Here is a 21,664-nt window from a genome sequence, read left to right on the forward strand (position 1 = left end):
AGCTACCGCCATTGTTGGAAACTAAGCTGGGCCGCGCTATGAATTCTGGGACACAGCTGCTTCTTCTTCTTCGGGGTTTAACGGCAGCTGGCATCCTTGTACATGCTGTGCTGCCATCTTCTGTTTCAGTCCGTTATTACACTCTTAAATCCTGCTATTATTCCTGCGTCTTTTGCGATCTTACAAAGCTTCAAACGACACGTCGACTATTAAATTAGTCGTCGACGATTTTGATAGTCGACGTAATCGTGACTAGTCGACAAATCGTGGCAGCCCTAATGTGTTGCTTTTTTAATATGGGCTTGACAAAAATCTTTGCAATGCACTAACATTGGAACAACAAAATCGTAACCTTTCAGTAAGTTTTAGGTCATTAGGAGGTCATCCTTATAAACAAAGGTTATGTGTTATTTCTCAGGAGAGAGGACCTAAACACAGGAGACTGGGAAAATGTATGAAATCCAAATGTTGATGTTATTTGAGCATTTTCCTGGATGATCTTGTGTTACCTTTTCTGGACCCCATCATCACTGGTGCCCTCGTTACAACAGCAGATTGTATCTATTCAAATGAGTAAGAGGACTTCAGTGTTAAAGCATTGTGGCCAGGGTTAAGTCAAAGTATTGTGTGTTCAGTATCAGCACTTTGTGATATACCTTTACAATGGTAACTTATTTATGTGGATAGAAAACATACCGCAGACAGCCTTACATTTCTTTCATAATGAATTGATGCAGTCACTTTTCAGGAATGGAGGGGAATGGGTGGGGGAAGTGTGAAGGTTGATTTGCATTCATGTGTCATGGTTAGATTTGCGATTAGAATGACTCCCCTCCCTTCCCCACTGTGCACATAAACACACTTCCCTGCCTCCTCCTCCTCTTCCTCCTCCTTCTCCTATGCCTTCACCTCCCGGGCTAACAAATCTGTTTGGTCCTGAACCCTCCATTGGAGGGATGCAGTTGTGAAAGAACCGAGGCAGGAATCAAGACCCCTGAGACTAGAACCATGAACAAGGAAAAAAGAGGCAGGGACAGACAGAGAGGGAGAGAGAGAGGAAATAAATGATGTGAGTCTTTTTAAAAACTGCTTTTAAGTTATGATGAAACAGCAGTTGCTCGGGTAAAACATGCTGATAGAGGAATTTAGGTTTTGATCTATTGCTTTGGCTGTCATTCTGAAGGCATTCTATGTCCTTATCAGTATTCATATGGTTGCACAGATAAACTTCGGCAACATGTTTAACATCCTGACAACAGGCTATTGAGTGCAGAGGAAGTAATCAGGAAAATTGTGTAAAGAAAACAAAGAGCAGCGAGTGCATGAGAAGAAGAGCGGGTGGAGAGAAAACAGAGAATATTGACACTTGACTGATATTTCTTAGTAGGATAGGGATTTGATTAAATGTGTATAACGAAGTTTGGGTAAATGCTAGAGAAATGGGGTCTGATGCCACAAAGTGCAGAAAGCGTGGTTAACAATGACCTTAATGTGCTGCTTCCAATTAATTTTAAACTGCTGTTAGAGCGTTTGCTTCATTACCTTAACCAGCTGGAAAAACCTTTTGGTCCTTATATAAGCTTGCGCCACGTTGTTCTGTTCAGCATCAAGGTCTAAAATGTCTTTGTCTGTCGTGAAATATGTGAGCAGCTACTTAATGGAGACAATTCTCTGAGGATGAATGTCCTCAACTTTGGAGAACCCCTGACTTTATTTTTTCCAAGCCACTGTTCCTCAGTGGATAAATCCCTAAAGAGTTTAACTTGTCCTCATTTGTTTTTCTAATCTGCTTCACTTCATAACAAGGTTTACATTTCTAAATAATTGGCCTGAGTACTTACCCTCGACTTCTCATCACATTTATAGTCCTGACAATCATTTTATTTTAATTTAAAATAATTTTTTAACATGAATTGGCATGATACATCATACACAAGATTGAAGTAGTATTTCACCCAAACCAAAATGTATCAAGACAAATATTAATAATAAGTAATAAGTCAGAGTGAAGTACAAATAGTGATGTTTTTTCAGTCAGTTTGCTTCAGTCGGGCAAAAATGTTACATTTTGCATTTTCTGTTTGCTTTTGAAAAAAGAAAGAGGAAGCTGCAGAATGGTTGTGGGGAAAAAGCAGTATGAATGCAGGATATAAACCATTCATATCATTCAAATCAACTTCTGTTGAACTTTGTGTTTAGTTAAATGTTAGCACAAGAAGACAGTAAACTAAGGTGGTAAATGGTTTAGGCACAATGCGTCCTGTACCTCAGTGTTGTAGAGATGTCAAGCATGAGTCTGGTCCACCATCATGTGGTCGCCCCATCGCCAACAACAACTACTACCTGTTTGATTGCTTAGAAGCCAGTATACTTAAATCCCTGTGCCCCAAAGGATGATGTCACCTTTTTCAAACATTCCCTTAAACTGATATTCACAATTCTCAGCATTTTTATGACGGTGCATTAAAATGAAAAACAAACTAAACAGTGTGTTCGCAAGGCTGCATGGAGCAGTACACCATTTGTAGAAATGTCATCAACCTGTAGTATCAGGTATGATAGGGCAGTGGTTTTCAAGCCTTTTGTGGTTAAGGTGCACATCTATTCATATCTGCATAAAATAAAAAGGCTATCTGCCATCTGACAAAGCACCAATCCTTCTGTTGATTGTATTGTCAGATGAAACCAATTCTAACCTATGATACTTGCAATTTTGTGCTCTGAAGTAAACTCCGCTAGCATATGACTTGTTGCCATAACCTTATCAGATATTTTCCCACAGTCCAGATGACTCATTTTTATGTGGATATTTGTTTTCCCATTCCTTCTTTAGGTTGTGGGTCACACTAGCGATTATTTGGTTTTCTCCTCTCTAGATAGTGATCTGTTTTCCACCCTCTGAAATTTTGTTAGCCTCCTTGCTATCATTGGGGGCCTTTGATGTGTTATACTGAAATAACATCCACCACATGGCAGCTGCGCAAGTGTCGCAGAAGATTTTTCTTTTTCTAGTGAGAAACAAATACCTCCAAAGCAGACTATTATACTTAACTAAACTAAATTAAAACTATGTGTTAAAAAATGCCAACAAAACCCGCCTGAAGACACTTTGGTGCATGCTGTAAGTTGTCTATTTGTCCTTTCATATTTCTTTTGAAGTTCCTACATTTTGCCTTGACAAATGCTCCCAAAGTATAATAAAAACAAATAAAACTGAAAGTAATAAAAACTTAAATAAAACTTTTTTAAGAACCCAAGAACGAAAGTTGGTTTTCTTTTGTTTGTTTGCTTCTGTTTTTGTTTTGGGGTTTTGTGGAATAGTATAATAATAGTAAATCTGTCATTATTTTATGCAGTTATAATGATGTATTGTTGATCCCACAGCACACCTAGATTTGCCTTACAACACACCACTGGGGGGAAAAACAGCATTACACTGTACACTGTTATTCTTTTTTCTTTTTCTTTTTTTTTGTTCAATTTGCTGGGTGGTGTCCTGAGACTTCTAGCTACCGTTTCAGCTACCGTACTCAGATATACACACGTTTCTACTACATTGTACTGTCTACAGTGTATGTGCAGTGAACGGTTCATGTTCCATGTTTCAGGCAGTTTTTTTTCCTCTTGGGAGCACAGTCTTGCTACCTATGCAGTTATAAATATCAATAAATCAGAAATCATTTTGGTTCAATACTGCATTTGAACTGATTCATTTACTTTTATTTCTGTATGTCTGCTAAGAAAACCGCTAGCCAAGTTTTCACTACATTTCCCCACATTTAACAGAGTAAAGAAACTATAATCCTGTCAGCCCCTGAAACTAATAATTTACCTCTGCGCTAATCCCTTCACCCCTGAAACACTTGTTAGCTATAGAGCGACATTTGCATGCAGAGGCTGCACCAACAGCACTGATGTACACTATCATCAAGCAGTTTTGTGGCCCGCAGTAGCTGAATGTGGCTTTCCATCTCGTTTGTGATTTACATGCAAACTCTGCCAGATGCTCAACGCCGGAGAATCGTTTTATATTCTATTGCCACGACAAGAAATATATATCCATCTAGTGCCGGGTTGCTGCTCTGCATATGTTTGTACTGTATGTGTGTGCTGTTGCCTTTACTTTACTGCCGAGTTTATGATGCAAACTGGTCCCTGTAACAATGCCACCAGAAGCTTTTCATTTCTTTCTGATTACATTGCAATGAGAGAAGAATGAAACCCCACACCGAGTGGCTCTGAATATCTCCCCAGATTACAGCATGTTTGGTTTTCAATTTGAGTTTGGGTGCATAACGTGTACTAAAATGTAGGTCCGGGGTTATGGTAAAGATCCAGCCTCTGTCATGGTCATAAATCAATGAAACAGACTCTGGACAGCTCGGTTACTGGATGATGTCATTTTCCATCACTTTTCAGACTTGTGCAAAATTGCTTTGTCTGTCTTCAGGGAGCTTACAGAGTAATGTGTTGTCAAAGATATAAAAGCTGATAGTGCACTGTGGGAACAGAGTCAGTATAGCAATCTCAGTGTTTTCTTTTATTATCATTCTGAGCATCAAGACCACATATATACAGCAACACAAACTGTAATTGCTTCACTGCTGTGTCATTGCAGATAATGTTTGGTGTGGTGTAGACCGATTGATTCCAGAGGACATGCGTACGAGTGGCTTCAGATGCGATGACTGATAGGTTTACAGCAGATTTCCAATGAGTGTTTATTTCTGTCTCGACTCAGACGTCCTTCCCCTCAGCGTTTGCCGTTGTTTATACCACAATAAAGAGAGAGTACGTCGAGCTGTGTGAGGTGACTGTAAATTGTCGGTAGCCCATAAATTTCAGAGTCCTAGCACTCGGCCACAGCTGGTCACCATCAGCTGAAGAAGCAGTGCTTTTCCTACTATGGAGGCTGCTACTTTGTGAGAAATGGGGTTACCCCGAGTTTGTCTCCGCTGTACGGCTGTCACGTGCCCACCATGCTTGAGTGGGAGGCTGAGTGAGCAGGTTGAGGTTGTTTGTCAGAAGAGCTATTTAAATGTCTTCTTCAGTGCAGCAAGGGGAGTTGTCATTTGAGTTTTGCACATAACTGCAAGGCTTCTTCACACATTGGTGACATTTGGCGATTAACTGACCTTTTCGTAAATCTTATGCTACACTCACTGTGTTGTGATTTCCTCATTTGGCTGATACTAAGCCAGCAGCTGCAACATCATAACAGTAGCCGGTGGTAGTCCTGTTTGGCTTACACTGAGTCCACTTAGACGCTGTAATTAAGAATGTGTTAAGACATTTGCTGGTTGTACTGAGAGCAATATATCAGAAAATTAACCTGCCGTATAGTCATAGTGCTGAATAGCAAATGACCAGCTTTGATGGATTCATGAAAAAAAGCTTTGAGCACCATGGCAGCCAATATTTATGTCCTGCAAACTCACAAGTTTGCCTTGATTTCACACTTTTCAACCCTTCACACGTATGTATTTAATTTGCTTCAAATCCATTGTTAACTAAAAGCGAACCCTTGCCTCAGTAAGTTATCCTTCCTGTGTTCTCTTGTTCATTTTACATGTCCTCAAGTTAATTCCAGTCCTAATTAACTACCTTTGAAAGGAATCTGTGCGATAATTACCACAAGGAGGTGGAACGGAAGCAATCACACTCTGCACAATTTATTCCCCACCACAGGGAAAACCCCGCAGAGTCACCTGCTGCCTTTTTTTTTTTTTTTTTGCTTGTCCTGAGAATCACCTTCAGTTCTCACTTTTGTTTTTAGGGAAACAGAGACACAAACAAATGGGGAGGGGGGGCTCCAGACATACCCCTCCTGCTGGTTTTTACTCTGGTCTGGTATATTTGCAGAAATAATTGCTACATTAAACACAGAGTGAAATCACAAGTTGCAAGTGGAATAAAAGCACTGAGAAGGTAAAACCAGAAAAAACTCAGAGGATGTTTTAAAGACTAGATCAGACAGGGGAGAAAGAAAAGGATTAATAGGAGGTTGACATGTTAATGACATCTTAAGACACCAGAGGGGAGGATGGTACCAACCTGGTCACTGTGGACAAGTTGAGTACAGAGACACACTAGCAGCCAAGCCTTCTGTGCACAGGTAAAAAGCAAATAACAACAGTAGTTTATAGGATAAGGCTGGTGGCATTTTACATTTAAACCCCCTGAAAACGCCACTACCAGCGGTGTGTTTGTCTCACTACTGTCTGAGGTCTCTCCCCAGTCTACATCACTCTCGCCTAAATGCACTTGTTGCACCTGAAGAAGCAATCTTTTTTTAAATTCGGTCCCTAATGTTGATTAATTGTTAATTGTTTTAAAAGTCATTGTCAACAATAGAACGGCCCTACGCTGTAGCAAAAGTGAGTTGGTTTAGCATTACAGGCCACAGAACAGTGTATGTGGGATGGACTTATCATTACTGTGTGTGTCCATAGTAGTGATGGAGCATATCGACCTGTGCAAAGGTTGGTGTGTTTTTAGATTTTGGATTTTGTGACACAGACAGAGGAGCTACATTAAGTGATTGCTAAATTACAGACAGAGCTTGTTATTGTTGTTGCCCTTGTGTTTTCATTGGATTTAAGAATTGTACGATTTTATTTTATTTTTTTTAACAAATTTTAAAAAGGTTACAGGTAAGGGGAGAAATATCATTTTTAATTCTGATACTTTTGCCAAGAGTGTTTTTCTTGTATGCAGCTGTGATTTGTATAGCGTGTGGTTGGGGCTTCATATTTTCCTTTGAATCCAGCAAAATGTCACACATATTTTTCCGCTCAATACTCTGAACAGACTTCACACCGCTGTGGGTAAGAGCAAGGCTTTTTTTCTGTTGGAAGAATATCTCTCCTCCTCCTGAATTTTCTCAGCTCAGAGTGAATTAAGTATTTTTGAGGAAATGGAAGAAAACAATGTTTTTGCCAATCTGATGGAAACATGATGAAACAAAAATTTTAATCTAGAGTATTTGCTAATATGACAAAGAAAAGAAGCTGGATGAATACTTATGAACTCATTTTTCCTGTTGTAATTTCAGCTACACATAGTTATTCCCATTCTCAGTGACAGTCCAAGCCAAATATGTGTTTTTACATTATTGTTCAGTATGCTGGAAAAGCTTTTAGAGCTTGGTTTTTGGAAAGTACAAGGTAAGTTAAAGTCAAATAGCTCTGCTGGGTAAAAAAATGAAAGTGTAACATCATAAGTTATAATCACAAATGATGTTTTCTGTTGAGTTGTTTTGCTTTATTATAATATATAAAGAGATAACAGAAAATTATCTTGAACAAAAAGTTTCTCTTACTAAAAAAATTTAGATAACGTCCATGATGTGGGTTCAACTTTGTCACGATTTGCAAAGGCGAATCGTGGGGAGAGCGTGAGGAGTCGACCCAAATGCAGGCAAACGGAGAGGAAGGTGGAGGATAACAGAAAGAGAGCCTTTATTTATGGCTGAACAAAAAAATCAACAGCTAGAGCAGAGAAAACGAGCCAAAACCTAAACTGGGAAAACTAAGCGTAAAATAACACAAACCTGAAACAAGAAACTAGAAGAAGAAACCCTAACCCTGGAAATGCGAGGAGCGGAGAGCAGAGGTTACACTGGGGATGACAAGCAGACGCACCGATGAAGAGCAAATGACAACACACGCTATAAATACACAACAGGTAACGAGGGGGGATGCACAACAGGAGGGAGACACGGCTCGGATAAATCTGACATAGCGAGACACAGGGAGTAAAGGACCACAACTATCAAGGTAAAACAGGAAGCACACAGGCTGAACTCAAGACACGTAAGCTAAACACAACGGCCCTTCCCATGAACAAAGAGGAGGCACAGAAACAGAAGAGAAACCTAAAACTCAGCTATTATAAACGTAATACAAACAGAAAACCATAACTCACAGAGTAAAACTTAAACCAAAAACACAAAACACTGGGTCGCAGACCCAGGACTGTGACAAAATTTTTATTTATCGATTTTAGTCATGTTTTCTGGCGACCTACTGTTTTAATCTTCTAACTTTTTTTCAGTGATAAACCACTCAAAAAAAACCCAAAAAAACCCCCACACAAACACACAGCACAGCGAGGAACAGCTGTTATTTTTTGCCATTAGGTGGCTATACATTTCTTTCCCTGTAGCTGTTGCTCACTAGCATATATGTAATGACTGAATGGCTCCCCCTTGTACCCAACCTCTGCCCTGCTAAATGTGTGGATACGAGTTTGTGAGGCTTCATAAGGCCATGAGGTGGAACGAAAAAGCTTTCACACCATCAGCGATCTTTTTTTGGTCGTGTTAAAAAAGGTTGGGGTTCAGTGTGATTATTCTTGCAAGGTGACAAAAGCCTGGAGATGGAAGCCGACTTGTGTTTGAACATTTACAAGTTCAAAGGTGCGAGTATGCTTTTGATTCATCGCTGACGCCCAGCACTTGGACAATGCCTTAATTTACGAGTCCATTTCAAAACCCGGGAGGACTAGGCTGTGCTGTCTCTGCTCGAGTAGAGTAAATCAGATTGGCTTCTAAACTCTGAGAAACAGATGATGCAAATGTCACACTTGATCAATTGATTTGACTGAATTAGCTAATGTACCTGCAAACCGCACGTGAACATAAAACATCTGCTGTACCGCCACAAGCTGGGATTGTGGGATGTTACTGCGAAGGAACATTGAGTAATGTAGACCTGAGTGACATGTCTTCTGCAGGGACACATTTTAGAGAAAAGAGAAGGATATTGGCTGGAGAAACATATTGGCTGGAAAAAGCTCGAAGGATGTGAGCAACGAGATTTATCTAATCTTCAAACCGCGGCATGCCACAGTGATCTAAGACTTTTCCAGAAGGAGTCCCATGACAAACTGATATCTGTTACTCTGAACGTGTTAAATTTATTTTATTTTTTTTTTGCCACCAGTACCATGTCCTTTGATGATCAGTTGCATTCTTGCCGACTTGTGTGTCAGAGGCTCCATAGCTATAGAGTGATTTGCAAGTCTTAGATTCTTCTCCATCGTGAAAATTTTTTAGCATCGGGCCTTTTGGAGGGTGTCTCATCGGCCATAAGGAACTGTCTTCAGAGACAAGAAGAGCAAAAAGTCCTGCAACAGATGGTGTGTTCCCTGCAGAGCCCTGATCTCATCATCATAGAGTCAGTCTGGGAATACATGAAAAGGAGGAAGAGACAGAGGGAAGTTCTCTGAGCTCATTGAGAAAAAAAAAACCTTGAAAAACTGTGCGCAAATATAGCGAAGAGAACAACTGCATGGTTTTGGAAAGTATCCTCATTACTAACGCACCACATATGAACATAACTCACCACATATATGTGTATATAAATATGAGCTATCGATGGTAATTTATTTTTTTACAGATACGTTTTATACATTCTTAAACATCTTACACTTAATTATTTTCGTTCTTGCTAGATCTTCTTGAGGGGAATAAACACATCAGTGCTCTTAAGTTGATGCAGTAAATCTCAAATCACTATTACAGTGGAACCCCGACTTACAAATACCCCATTTAACGAAAAATTCAAGTTACCAAGGCACTTAACGGCAATATTTCTGCCCGTGTTACGGCAAAATGCCCGCGTAACGAAATCCGCTGGCTGTGCCCAGAATGCCCACAATGCCTTCTGAATCATGTGACAACCCCTTGGCTTTTGTACTTGCGCTTCGCTGTTCCACTTGAACGACGTATTGTTGTTGCAGTTAGCAATTAGCCTATAGCCTATCGTTTACTCAAAAGGCGCGATGGGTGCTTCGACTTACGAAAATTTTCGACTTACGAAAGACCCTCGGGAACGAATTAATTTCATAAGTCGGAGTTCCACTGTATTTTTTTAATTATTTTTTTAGCTTAGCATAAAGCCTGTGAGCATAAGGAACAAAATCCATCCTAACATTTTATTATGCTTTGGTTTTTGGAAGGTTTACAGAAGCAAAATATTTTATGTTACTCTTTTTCAAGGAGGTGGTACAGGTAAAAAACCCTGGACAGCTATTTCTGCTTGCAGTAGAAACTCTATTACTATTCTATTAGTAATAGAGTACACACCTTTGTCATCAGTATTGGATATTCCTGTTAGGTCTTGAGCTTTGTTGTGCTACTGTTTTTAATCCTTAGTTTATATGTTTTAAGTTAAGCTTTCAGTTTAGATTTTGATTTCCATCAATGGCACTTCTGAAATGAAGTTTCTATATAGCATTTTCGGTACATTATTTATATCTAATTCCTTCTATTTACGGTAGTTTTTTTTCCCCCTCTTGTGTTTAGTTACTTTTACTTCCTGTTTTAATTTTTATTTTGTGTCTGTATCTTCAGCTTTACTTCAGTGTATTGTTGCGTTCTTGGTCTAGGAGTGCATTGAATGCAACAAGAAACTTGGCCTCCACTCACGCACCACCCAAGAAAGAGCTAAACAGAAAACACAAAATTGCTAAGCAGCCATTTATTTACGTCAACAGTGAGTAAAAATAACAAACAAAACTCCCTAACGGTCCCCACACTTCCCAGTACAAAAAAAAACAACCAACAGACAATTCGCTTACCTAAAGTGAAAAACAGGAGAAAACTGAATTAACAGAAAAGGCTTCTCACCACTACCACGCTGCTGTAGTGAACAATATATAAGATTAGATAAGATAAGATAAGGTAACCTTTATTATTCCCTCGCGTGGGAAATTTGTTTAAAAAAAATACGCAATGAAAGAGGTACAACAAACTACTTTACAAATCTATTTACAGCTATTTACAACAGCAATGCTCTAGTGCCAGACACACACATGCTAATCAGTTAACTAAGTTTTTAGGCAAAAACACTCTAAGTAACAACAATCAGAAAACACAGGCTATCTGTGGGGTGGTGGAGAGGGGACCAGGTGGTTGTCATCTGGTGGTTAAGTACTCGGGTAATCAACCAAGTATCCAATCCCAGAACACCCAACTATTCAGCAGGCACTGGACTTCAATAAGACACACCCAGGTGTCCACACCTGAGAGAGAAGAAAAAAAAAAAAACACAGCCAACCTCTGGTGGGAGGAGTCACACATAAATCAAACAATTACAACACTGAATCATAACAGTATGATTACCATGATTATGTTCAGTCATTTCTCGTTTCCCGCCTGTTTCCACTTCCCTGATTATCCTTGTGTATATATTGTCCAGTCCTTCCCTTTTGTCTTAGCATCTGTTTATCCACTGCATGTGTTCCCTGCCTGTTTCTGGATTCTTTTGCGTTTTTCCTTCAGAACTGTTGTGTTTTTTCTACACTGACATCAACCTGATAAGATTTGCATATTTGTTTACAACTAGTTACTACTGTTTCCATGTGCTGTATTTGGGTTATTTAACAATTACAGGCCCCAGTTTGTTAGTTAATTCCCTAATGTATTTACAACCTGGTTGTATGTCAGTAATTATGTTATTGTGCGATTTCACTGGTAGTCGCTGTAGTCAGTTGAGAATAGTTTAACTCTGGTTTTACTCTGGACCCAGCTCTCTTGAAGTTACTGAATGTCGTAGACTTTCTGTTGTTCCCAAGTCACTCACTTTTTTTTGTACTCGTAATGTGTTTATACGCCAATCTGCAGTTAATCATTAGTTAATATTAATTCCAGCTCTTTTCCATGCTGTCTCTTTTGTTCTGTCTCCCTCCCTAACAATGTGTCAGTGTAACATGTCATTTACGACAGAATATGCAGACGTTATTTTGAATAAGTTCAGAATTTCCCATTTTCTATACAAGACAATACTGTCCTGTGAAATTAACACAGCGCACAGCTATGTAGTACTGTGCTAACATGAATCCATCCATATATCCAATGTTTCAAACTGGATGATTAAACATGGTAAAGTCATTGGTTTTACAGTTCCACACATCCCATCAAAGGCTTCAAAAACAAGATTTCAAAAACCAGCTATGTCCACCTTTTATACTGTCTATGATCTGCACAACAACCATAACAGGACCAGAGAAGCAGGATCCTCATCTTTCAAGCTCTAGTTACTCTGGTCATGACTGCACAAAAATTACAGGCATTGAGTTGTAACATTCAGCTGGAGAGAAAAAGCTCATACTGCTGCATCATAATTACCACACTAACTGAAACAGAGTGGTTATTTATTTTCTCATCTACCTATATTTTACATCTTTAAATTGATACAAGTATCCGACTAATTTCAGGCTTGAGATACACACAGACAAATGATTGCATTAACTTGAGGAACAGGGCCTGAAAATCTGACCTTCAGAGCCAGTGAGATACTGCGAAAAAGATGAGACATGCAAAAGAATGGAAAAAATAGCTGAAAGTTGGCTCATTTCATTTTCCAGTTCTCCTGAATAAATCAAAGTTGGTTTAATAGAGAGGAACCTTGCTCTCAGATAGACATTTCAGGGGAAAATGTCCAGTGCCGAATTCCATTCTGTGCACAGGCAACGTCTCAGATGATAAAACCCCTCTCGGATGCCGTTGGGCCTTTTCATCACTCAGGTAACATAAATGCAATTTTTAGGGTGTTCTCAAGTCAAGAAGTTCAATTTCCCCCTCACTCCTCAGAAAACCTTCATCTATCAAGAAATCAAGGGGGAGGTTTCTGTGTGTGAATGTGTGTGTGAATGGGTGGATGACTGGATATGTAAAGCGCTTTGGGGTCCTTAGGGACTAGTAAAGCGCTATATAAATACAGGCCATTTACCATTTGCCATTTAGGCCATTTAGTTTGAAGCACTGTGGTTTGGACTGAGGCCAGGCTTTCCCCGAGGCCTCATCGATCTGGCACCAGACTCTGATCAGATGGGTTTTCATTCCATTTCATATTGTATTAAAAAGCAGAACATAATCCAGGGATCCTTTTGAGGCATCTTCTTTCATTTTTAAAGATTTAAACATGAATCATAACGATTTTCTAGGTAATGATTTTATTTCAAGTGTAGTGATGTTTAAAGCGGTATACTGCACATATATCTTTGTGCCTGTGCCGTGTAACAGAGGGTCAGAGGCATCAACTGAGATTTAGTGTGCCACCTGTTCCCAGTGGTTGGGTGGGTAGTTGCTGGCGAAGACCTGTGCTCTGCTGTGCACATCTCTGTAATAAAGCAGGCACTCAGGTATGAAATCTCTGCAATGAGAATAAATGTTGTGAATAAATTGTTGCTCGCATGTGTCACTTCATCACATGCCACCTCAACCCCGCACTCAGGGTCTATAATTTGATATGCCTGGGTCTTGATTACTATTTACAGTGTTGTCAAGGTGAGCAAAAGACTCAACATGGAGTGTAAACAGATTCACTGTCACTGCTTCTCTGAATCAGCTGCTGTTGACTTTATTTCCACTCACTGTTTCCTTCGCTCCCTTCATTCCCTCCCTCCTCCTTTCCTCATTCCCCACTGAAGATTGCAGTTGTCAGAGCTCCGCATTGCTTTCGGCATAGCAGTGATCGAACAGCAAACTGCATCACATTGGCTTACAGTAAATCATGTCAGAGTCTTTCTATGAATTTTGATTAAAGAAAGGGAATTATGCTTGGTATTGACAGGAGTGTGTTGTATGACAACATAAATTCTAAATTCAGACGGCGTCGGTAGTCGGGCACTACCTGTGTTGATAGTCATTTCTTTCTTTCTTTTTTATGCATTTTCTGTCTCCATTTATCAAAAATCTTCACACGGTCAGTATGACAGAAGTCAGTGAGGGATATGTTGTGCATCATGTTACACGGCTTTGACTTTTCTTCAACTTTCTTTCACATTCAACTAAACTGCAATTAAATTTTAAAGGAAACATAACTGCATCCACAGGGAAATATTCACAAATTTGAAATGTTGCGAATATGTTACTGCCAAACCTTTTGTTTACTAGCAAATATAATAGTTTCATACAATGTCCTCTAATTCAATAGCATTAATTAATGGTTATGCTTAGCCACAAATCACAGACTCTAAAAAGAAATTGTTGTCCTCTTAAATATGATAATAGATCTCAATAATTTTGAACTGAAGATGTTTGGGAGGAAAAACTCCATTTTTTTCTAGCACCCAAACCACTGAAAAGAACAGTTCACATGACTCTGTGATACTGAGATGCATTATACATAAAATGTTGCTGGACATTACCTCATGTTTGCTGTCTTTTCAATGTGTTTCATATCACTTAGAAGATTGATAATCTAAAAGAATATGGAAACTAAAGAGGTGGCTGGCTTTGATTGTCTTTGGCTTCACACTTGAACCCAGCGGTCCCAAACCCCCGGGCCGGTCCATGAGTTGTTTGGCACCGGGCCGCGAGAGTTGAGACTCAGGTGTGAAAATTATGATTTTCATGGTCTTTATCGTTATTTTTTATCGTTAACTCGGTGTCCCTGGGTCTTTTCCTGTGAGTTATGAATAAATCTTTTTTTTTTTTATTGGTACCGGTACTGGGTTTTTATTGTGGTATTTATCCACAACACCTTAAAGGCCGGTCTGTGAAAATATTGTCGGGCATAAACCGGTCCATGGTGCAAAAAAGGTTGGGGACCGCTGCTTTAACCCATAAAAAGAAATTCGAACATGTTAGTTTTGGGTATTCAGCCGTGATTGAAACCCATCCAGGCCTGCCATAACAGGCTAATATTTAGTTTTTGGATATTAAGTCCTTTGTGTCTTTGGATTGCCCATAAATCACCAACAAAACCCTGCACTCTGTACTATGTTATGCATTTCAGACACACGTTTTTTTAGTGCTATTGTCAAAATGGCTCATTTTACATTTGAATGCACAACACAAAATGACTGCGACTACACACAGTCTTTTTCAGGGGTCACCATAAATGCTTGAATTGAAGGGTTCTGGACTTAGATAAGTCACTGGATGTGAAGTGAAATGTCTTCAAGAAAGAAAGAAGTTCAGTCGTCTGAGAACCTACACGACACTATTTCAGGGGTCACGTTTTCATCCAATTTATTTTTCATCTCTCAACTCTATATAGAAACTTTTTTTTCCCCTCCTGGAAGTGGAAAGTTTTCTGAGCACAACTAAATAAGATCGCTGAGATGGCCCAGGAAGTAAAAAAAAAAAATCCCAACTATATTGCAAGAGAGGACATGTGTGGGGTGAAATACTGAAGATCTGACATCTGTAGGTTATCTTTGCAGGCATGAACCTGTTACCTGTCACTGAGAGAGAAAGTTTTCAGGTTGGGAGATAAATGCCGTCAGTGTTCTAGTCTGAGAGCTGTGAGATGCTGAGATGTGTAGGAAGTGTTGCTGTTGAGCTTTGGATGTAAGGATAAAATGCTGGTTAGAAAACGTGAAGTCTACACATCAACTATTTAAAAACACTGTAAATGTGTGTTTTGGGCAGATTTTGATCAATTAATGTTGAATTGATAGTTTTCCAATGATGGATATGAGTGACCAGCTGAAAATCCAAAACTGGATTTTGACATATATGCTAGCAGCTTCAGGAAATAAAACACCAGCAAAACGCACCTGTTTTATATGTAAGTTAAACAGGTAAGCTAATTTTTGAAGGAGGAATAAATAAACTGAGTTTCTTTTTCTCATTACAGAAGATTTTTTCATTTGAGCCCTTAACTAAAATTTAAACAAATCCCCAAACAATTTAGTTTTTACCCATTTCCAGCTGTCTAAATGTCAGAATTGCTTCTTATCTAGCGTTAGTCATTTGGAGTATATACTGGGTATAAACCATTTCTCTATAACAAAACATAAATAGATTTTTTTTCTGTTCATTTATTTTGTTTTGAATTAGTTAGAAAAAACAACTTTAATTTGTTTGTATCTATGTCGCTGCTCCACACTGGGGTAATTGTGGGTACATGCCAATAAAAATATGAAGTCATGTTTACTGCAACTGCTCTTATTTTCCCTGGCTGTGCCTGGACATAAAAACAAACCTCCCACTTTGAAAATGTTACTTTATAACTGTGACTCTAGTAAAGGATAATTTACTGTACATGCATACTGTGTACTTCATTACCATATCTAAGAAACAACAACTGCAGCAACTCAGTCTCCACCCAGAATTATTATTATTATTGTTATTTATTTATTTATTTTTAAATAGAATACCTTAGGAAATTGTATTTGTGTCTCACCAAGTATATTCACAGTTTAAAAAAAATGTGTTTTGGAAGTAAGTTTTTCTTTTGTCTCTTCCCAGGACCAGTAGCTGTAATCAGTGGTGAGGAAGACTCTGCTAGCCCTCTTCACCATGTCAACCACGGGATTATTACCCCCTGTACTCTGGATGCGAGTCCTGATGCGGTTGTCATAGGGATGACTCGTATTCCTGTAGTGGAGAACCCTCAGTACTTTAGACATGGACACAACTGCAACAAGCCAGCCACCCGTAAGTCCTTCCAGTGTATCTGACAGCAGTTTAAAGTGCCAGTATCGCCTCTGAAAAAATCTTCTGCTCAATCTTCTGTAAAAGTCACAACATCAGCATCGAAGCAATGCTACTTTTTACATGGAGTCTGAATGAGTGCAGTCATATTGAGGAATAGATATGAACAAGGTTATAACATTCTGAGGAGATTTTTATGTGTAGCATTGGCTAATTACCATAAAAGGCTAGGACACAATACTTATTTATGTTCAGCCTAACCTGACACTTCATTCAGAAGCAGCAGGTTTGATTGAAAAGAGAAACTGTGCTGGATTTTTGGATAACATCACAAGCAGAATAAAAATCTGAGCTCACAGAGCTGCATTGCATTCACACCGAAGATAAGATAAACCAGGCAACCGAAGAGGGACGTGAGGGTCTAATTCACATGTGCATCATACGCAGCTAGAGTCTCGCAGTTTATTTTAGATTCTTTTTAAACTAGTGCTGACAGGCCTTAAACAAGGCCTGACAGCATCCACACGGCCACCATTATGGTGATTCATGCGGCACATGTTTATAGTTGTTCCAAATGGCCAACCATGCAGCACTGTAGTGCAAAGGTAAAAACTGTCACCTCACGCGTTCTGGTTTGAATCTGGGGGCCACCTGCGGCCTTTCTGTGTGAAGTTTGCATGTTCTGCCTGTGCGTAGGTTGCTTTTCTCCTTGTACTTCAGCTTGCTCCCACAATCCAGAGATATGCATGTTAGGTTGACTGGTGAGTCCAAATTTGCAGTGTGTTCACACCTCTAATAGACAATGTTTAACCCACATGCTATGGGCACAGGTGACATGTGGGTTAAGGTTCTTTGCTTCTCTGAGTAAGAAACATCATTTTGGCATATTCCTCTATCATAGTGCTATCCCTCATTACTACCGGCTACCATTATTACAAATTATATTGCAGCGTTTTTCTAGGATCTGGCTAATTAAACTAAAACTGCAGGGCACGTATGAAGCAGACAGAGTGCCACAGCATGTTATGTAGTGTAAAGAAAAGAGCAGCATCTGGTCAGAGAGCCAGATATCAAACACCACATCTTTATGAGGCTCTATGAGGCTGTTGTACCTCCATTATAATTAGCTGTGTATCTTTTCAATGAGAATTGCTGAGGCCCTCGGGGCAAAGGTATAATTTAGATTCATCTAGAGAGTCGGCGTGATCATATTGTGTTTGCATCAGGTGGCATGGTGCCCGGCTTTTCATATAGGGCCTGTTTAGCAAAAGCCTCCTTCTGTATATCAGTGACTGCCGTTCCAATACCCTGAAAAAAAATATCACATGCTTTCCCTCTGGAGTCATGTTCCAGGTTGGAGAAAGACAACAGTACTTTAAGGCCTAATTACTCACAATTACATTGATTGCTCAAGAGAATCAGCAGAAAACTACTGTGCCAACAGCGAGCCTCGGCCTAACGCCTGCTGCTTTTATTTGAAATGATGCCATTTTATTTGAAGTCAAACCAACCAGATTTAGTTAGGAAGCAGGAGCTCTTCCTGTCTGACAGTCCCGTTCAGCACAGATTTACGTCATTTACAACTTGGTTCAAAATGGCTGCTGGACAGGCTAACAGAAGTTGACTTCTGACTTGCAGCCAATGAGAATGAAGGAAATCCCATTTAGAGGTGATAAATAAATGACTGGTCTTATGTATTATGAATTGCATGAATTGTTAATGTCTAGCCAGTGACTGATTTATAACATCTCACGCCTTGCACAGGAGAGCTGATCGGGAGCTAATGAATAAATGACAGTGGGCACAAATGAAACTTTCTCTCAATCACCGTGCACCTGGAATTGAAAGTCGCACCATGAATGAGCGCCATGACAGCTTCGACTTAGTCTTTACTGAATGTTCTTCCTCTCAGTGCGCAGTTCCCTTTGTTCTTTTTTCTTTTCTTTTTTTTTTTAATTTAATTCTGTGTGCATGCGTTAAAAAATAAAAAAGAAACCGTAGGAAATGAACCCTGAATTCATCACAAGGTCATAATGGCCGCTGCTTCCTGCCATCGGCTACAAAAACAAAATGGATCCAAACGGTTTCTGCCTCCGCCGATCATTCGCTGAATATGAATGCATTCTTTACCCTGAGGACACAGGGAGGGGAAATGTCTCTGTGTATCCATGTCTATATTTGCAGCTAGTGTGTGTGTAGGTCTATGGGAGTGAAAATTAATGCATGGATCTGAATGTACGCATACTCCTAGTGTGGTTTTTATGTACCAGGAATTTGCCGCATGTCACCTTAGTTTTCTACTTTCATCTGTATAATTGATGATTGATAAGCATCCCAAGTCAAGGGTCCCTTAGGTGCCCCCAAGGGCCTCCCAGGTCCAAATTGTCTACCTGGCCTCCTACCGACTTATTGTTTTGCACCTTCACTTGCCAACACAAGAGCTGCACTCAGCTCAGATACAGCATAGCTGCTTTCTGGTACTCGGCCACTAATCCATAATGTATTCATTCATTTACTTGAAAGCTTCTTATCCAGGAGAATAGCTTGCTGCCTGTGTGTCTCTGTCTCTCTCTCTCTCTTTCTGTCTTTCACACATACACACACATACATCCATAGTTCAGTCTAGCAATAGAGACGCTACCTAACACATACATAAATTTAACACACCCATACTTCTCCTTACCTGTGCCCATCAAGAGTACACTAATGTGCTGGTCAGTCCCAGCCTGCTTCTGCTGCCTCTGGGTGATTTATAGCGTCCCTTGCTGTCATGCTGTGTGCATTTTGAAATCAGCTCCAGCGATAACAATGAGGGGGAGGAACCGTATTTAGCTGTTGTTCTGGCTGCTGTGTGCCATTCTGGCTCCTGTTAAAACAGCTGCATTGAAGGGAAACTGCCTGCTGCAAAGCTTACACCAATGATTCCAGTGTGCCCTTACCAAATGTATTATTCATGAGTGTTTGATCTACAAGTCAAACCTGCCAAAAGAATATAAATATTGGCACCAATGGTTAAATAGTTCCAGTCACACTAAATAGAGCGCACCGTATCTTGGCTGTTTAGGCTGTGCCACCTGAGATCAGTGCTGCAATCAGTCCCTCGCTGCGGGAGGGAATTTGAAAAATGAACATTAACTTCATCACATTATAGTTGCCCTCTAGTTGAACCATCAACCTGTACACATGTAGAATTAAACACGCTGGAAAACACAGCTGTCATTCTCACACCAATTTAGAAACACGCTGCAGCATCATGCAGTTGGTTTATATTTCGGTTGAACTGGTGGCCTCTAGTTTTGCTGTGTTAAATGCGTGAGCCGTGACTGATGATGACGTTTGTTGAGATGAGCTTTTTTAGGGGGGGTTTCCACTGAAAAAGGCCAATCCTGGGGAAATGTAGCCGCATTAGGGAGATAAAGGCAGGAAAGGCAAAGGACAATTCTTTAGCCTAATGACAGATCTATATCTATCCAGATCCGCTGTCTCCCAGCAAGTGGCTTTGTTTTATCACCGAGCTTGCTATTTTAATTACAGATTTGTCACATCCCGCTGGCCAAAATTAGACAATAGCTTTTGATGTTGGAGAAGCATATAGCCTTTCATTATAACCATGTTATTAGGGATAGTACTTCTGGGCAGGTTTCGGACAAACCCTCACTCTGCCCCCTCTACATTTGTGCAGCAGAGACAAAGTAATGCTCAAGGTGCTGTTTTTGAAGATCAAAATGTTTCCAGCAGGGACAAGGAGTGACTAATTTGGCAACTTGAAAGCGAAGCAAATGAATGGAAATGCAGCGCAGATTGATTGAAAGGCAGTTATCATGTTCCAAGGCTGCAATTCTATGAATTATAGTTTGAAACCGAACAGACCCACAGGCTAGACAGTTGTGAATTCAAACAACCTATTTAAGTGTCGTCGTCGTCCCAAAAGAAAAGTTCAAGATGATTTCCTTTCAGCTTCAACCTGGAAGGTTCTTTGCTGAACAAAATCTGAAATGATGCTTCTTCATGTCTGATAAAATTGAGTGAAAACTGTCTCCTGAAAGACAAAAACCTACAAGTAGATTTGCTGAAGATCTCACAAGGTTTTCGATTGAGAAAACCAGAAAGAAATCTAAAACACACTTAAAATACAGAAATATTTATCCAGTTCTTTTTTTACTCCTGTTATTATACAAACACAATTTATACTGTATCTATGGGGACTAACAGCTAAGGGTGGGTAACATGCCTCATCTCCTTCAGGATGTCAACTATAACTAGTTAAGACTTTTAAAGAAACTCCCATGAGCCGCAAGTGTTAAGAACTTAGTGCTTAAGTGCTTAAAGCGTAACGTTTAATTCAGCAATAACAATAAGGCTGTGCTTAGGGAGAAGTTATTGTCAAAAGGAAATCAATCAGAATAAGCGTTATAGTATGGCACCACTGTTAAATATTAAATATGTAAATATATGCAGTATATCTATTAGTATATAAATAAGAATTTGTGTTAATTGTGTGATACCTGCAAACAACAGCCATTTCCTTCTTTTGTGACTGTATTTTCATATATGAGTTAAATTAGGATTCATTTTTATTTCATTCTGGCCATATTGTATAAAACACTGGACCTTTGTCACCGATGTCCAGCTTCACTGTGTTTCTTTTTCCTGCTTTTTAATAAAACTCAACAACTCCTTCAGTATCACACTTAGCCTGTGAGTGTGTGAGCAGGTTCTGTGGTTCACACAGCACAGAAACAACCACAGTAGCTAGAAGAGTGACAGCACAATATGAGAAAAGATTACATAAAAGATGGCTATTGAATAACAGCATGGTTACTAAAGCCAGGTTTAAAACACTAAATTTAGCATAGATATACACATATGCACAGACACATACACACAATGGCACACACACATAGAAAATGTGTCATTCAGCAAAGGTGGAGCATGGACAGGCTCTTGCTAACTGCATTTAACTACACAGCAAGCCATCTTTTTTGTCATTTAATGCCATTAAAATGCTCGATCTCCAAGGAGTCGAGAGGTCCGGCTAAGTGACTTGAATCAACTATTAGCTAAAGCTACCTGTGTTGCCATCCACCTGTCACTCACGACAAGTAATGCAAACTGTAGCCCTTAAAAAGATTTGAATGACTAAGTTATAACAGATTCACACTCCATTAGTTGTTATGCAAGGAGAAATCAGCCATGGAGAAAACATTTTCATTTCTGTGGGGATTCACTCAGTTTTTGAGCCAGCCTCATGTGGCCACATGAGGAATTGCA

The 21,664-nt window shown here is 39.6% G+C and overlaps 1 protein-coding gene across 1 annotated transcript in view; it reads left to right on the plus strand.

Annotated features, from left to right (window-relative positions):
• The window catches only part of ntrk3b (neurotrophic tyrosine kinase, receptor, type 3b), a 227,489-nt gene that overhangs the window by 160,735 nt on the left and 45,090 nt on the right, over positions 1-21,664 (plus strand). Inside the window, exon 12 of the mRNA XM_085351927.1 lies at positions 16,208-16,396. Within this exon, the coding sequence (XP_085208053.1) occupies positions 16,208-16,396 (189 nt within the window). The remainder of the gene's footprint in view (positions 1-16,207; positions 16,397-21,664) is intronic.

The sequence above is a fragment of the Diplotaxodon limnothrissa genome, linkage group LG1 (assembly GCF_057381915.1).
Source record: "Diplotaxodon limnothrissa isolate DT_005_m linkage group LG1, D_limnothrissa_male_GT1.1, whole genome shotgun sequence".
NCBI classification, from domain to species: Eukaryota; Metazoa; Chordata; class Actinopteri; order Cichliformes; family Cichlidae; genus Diplotaxodon; species Diplotaxodon limnothrissa.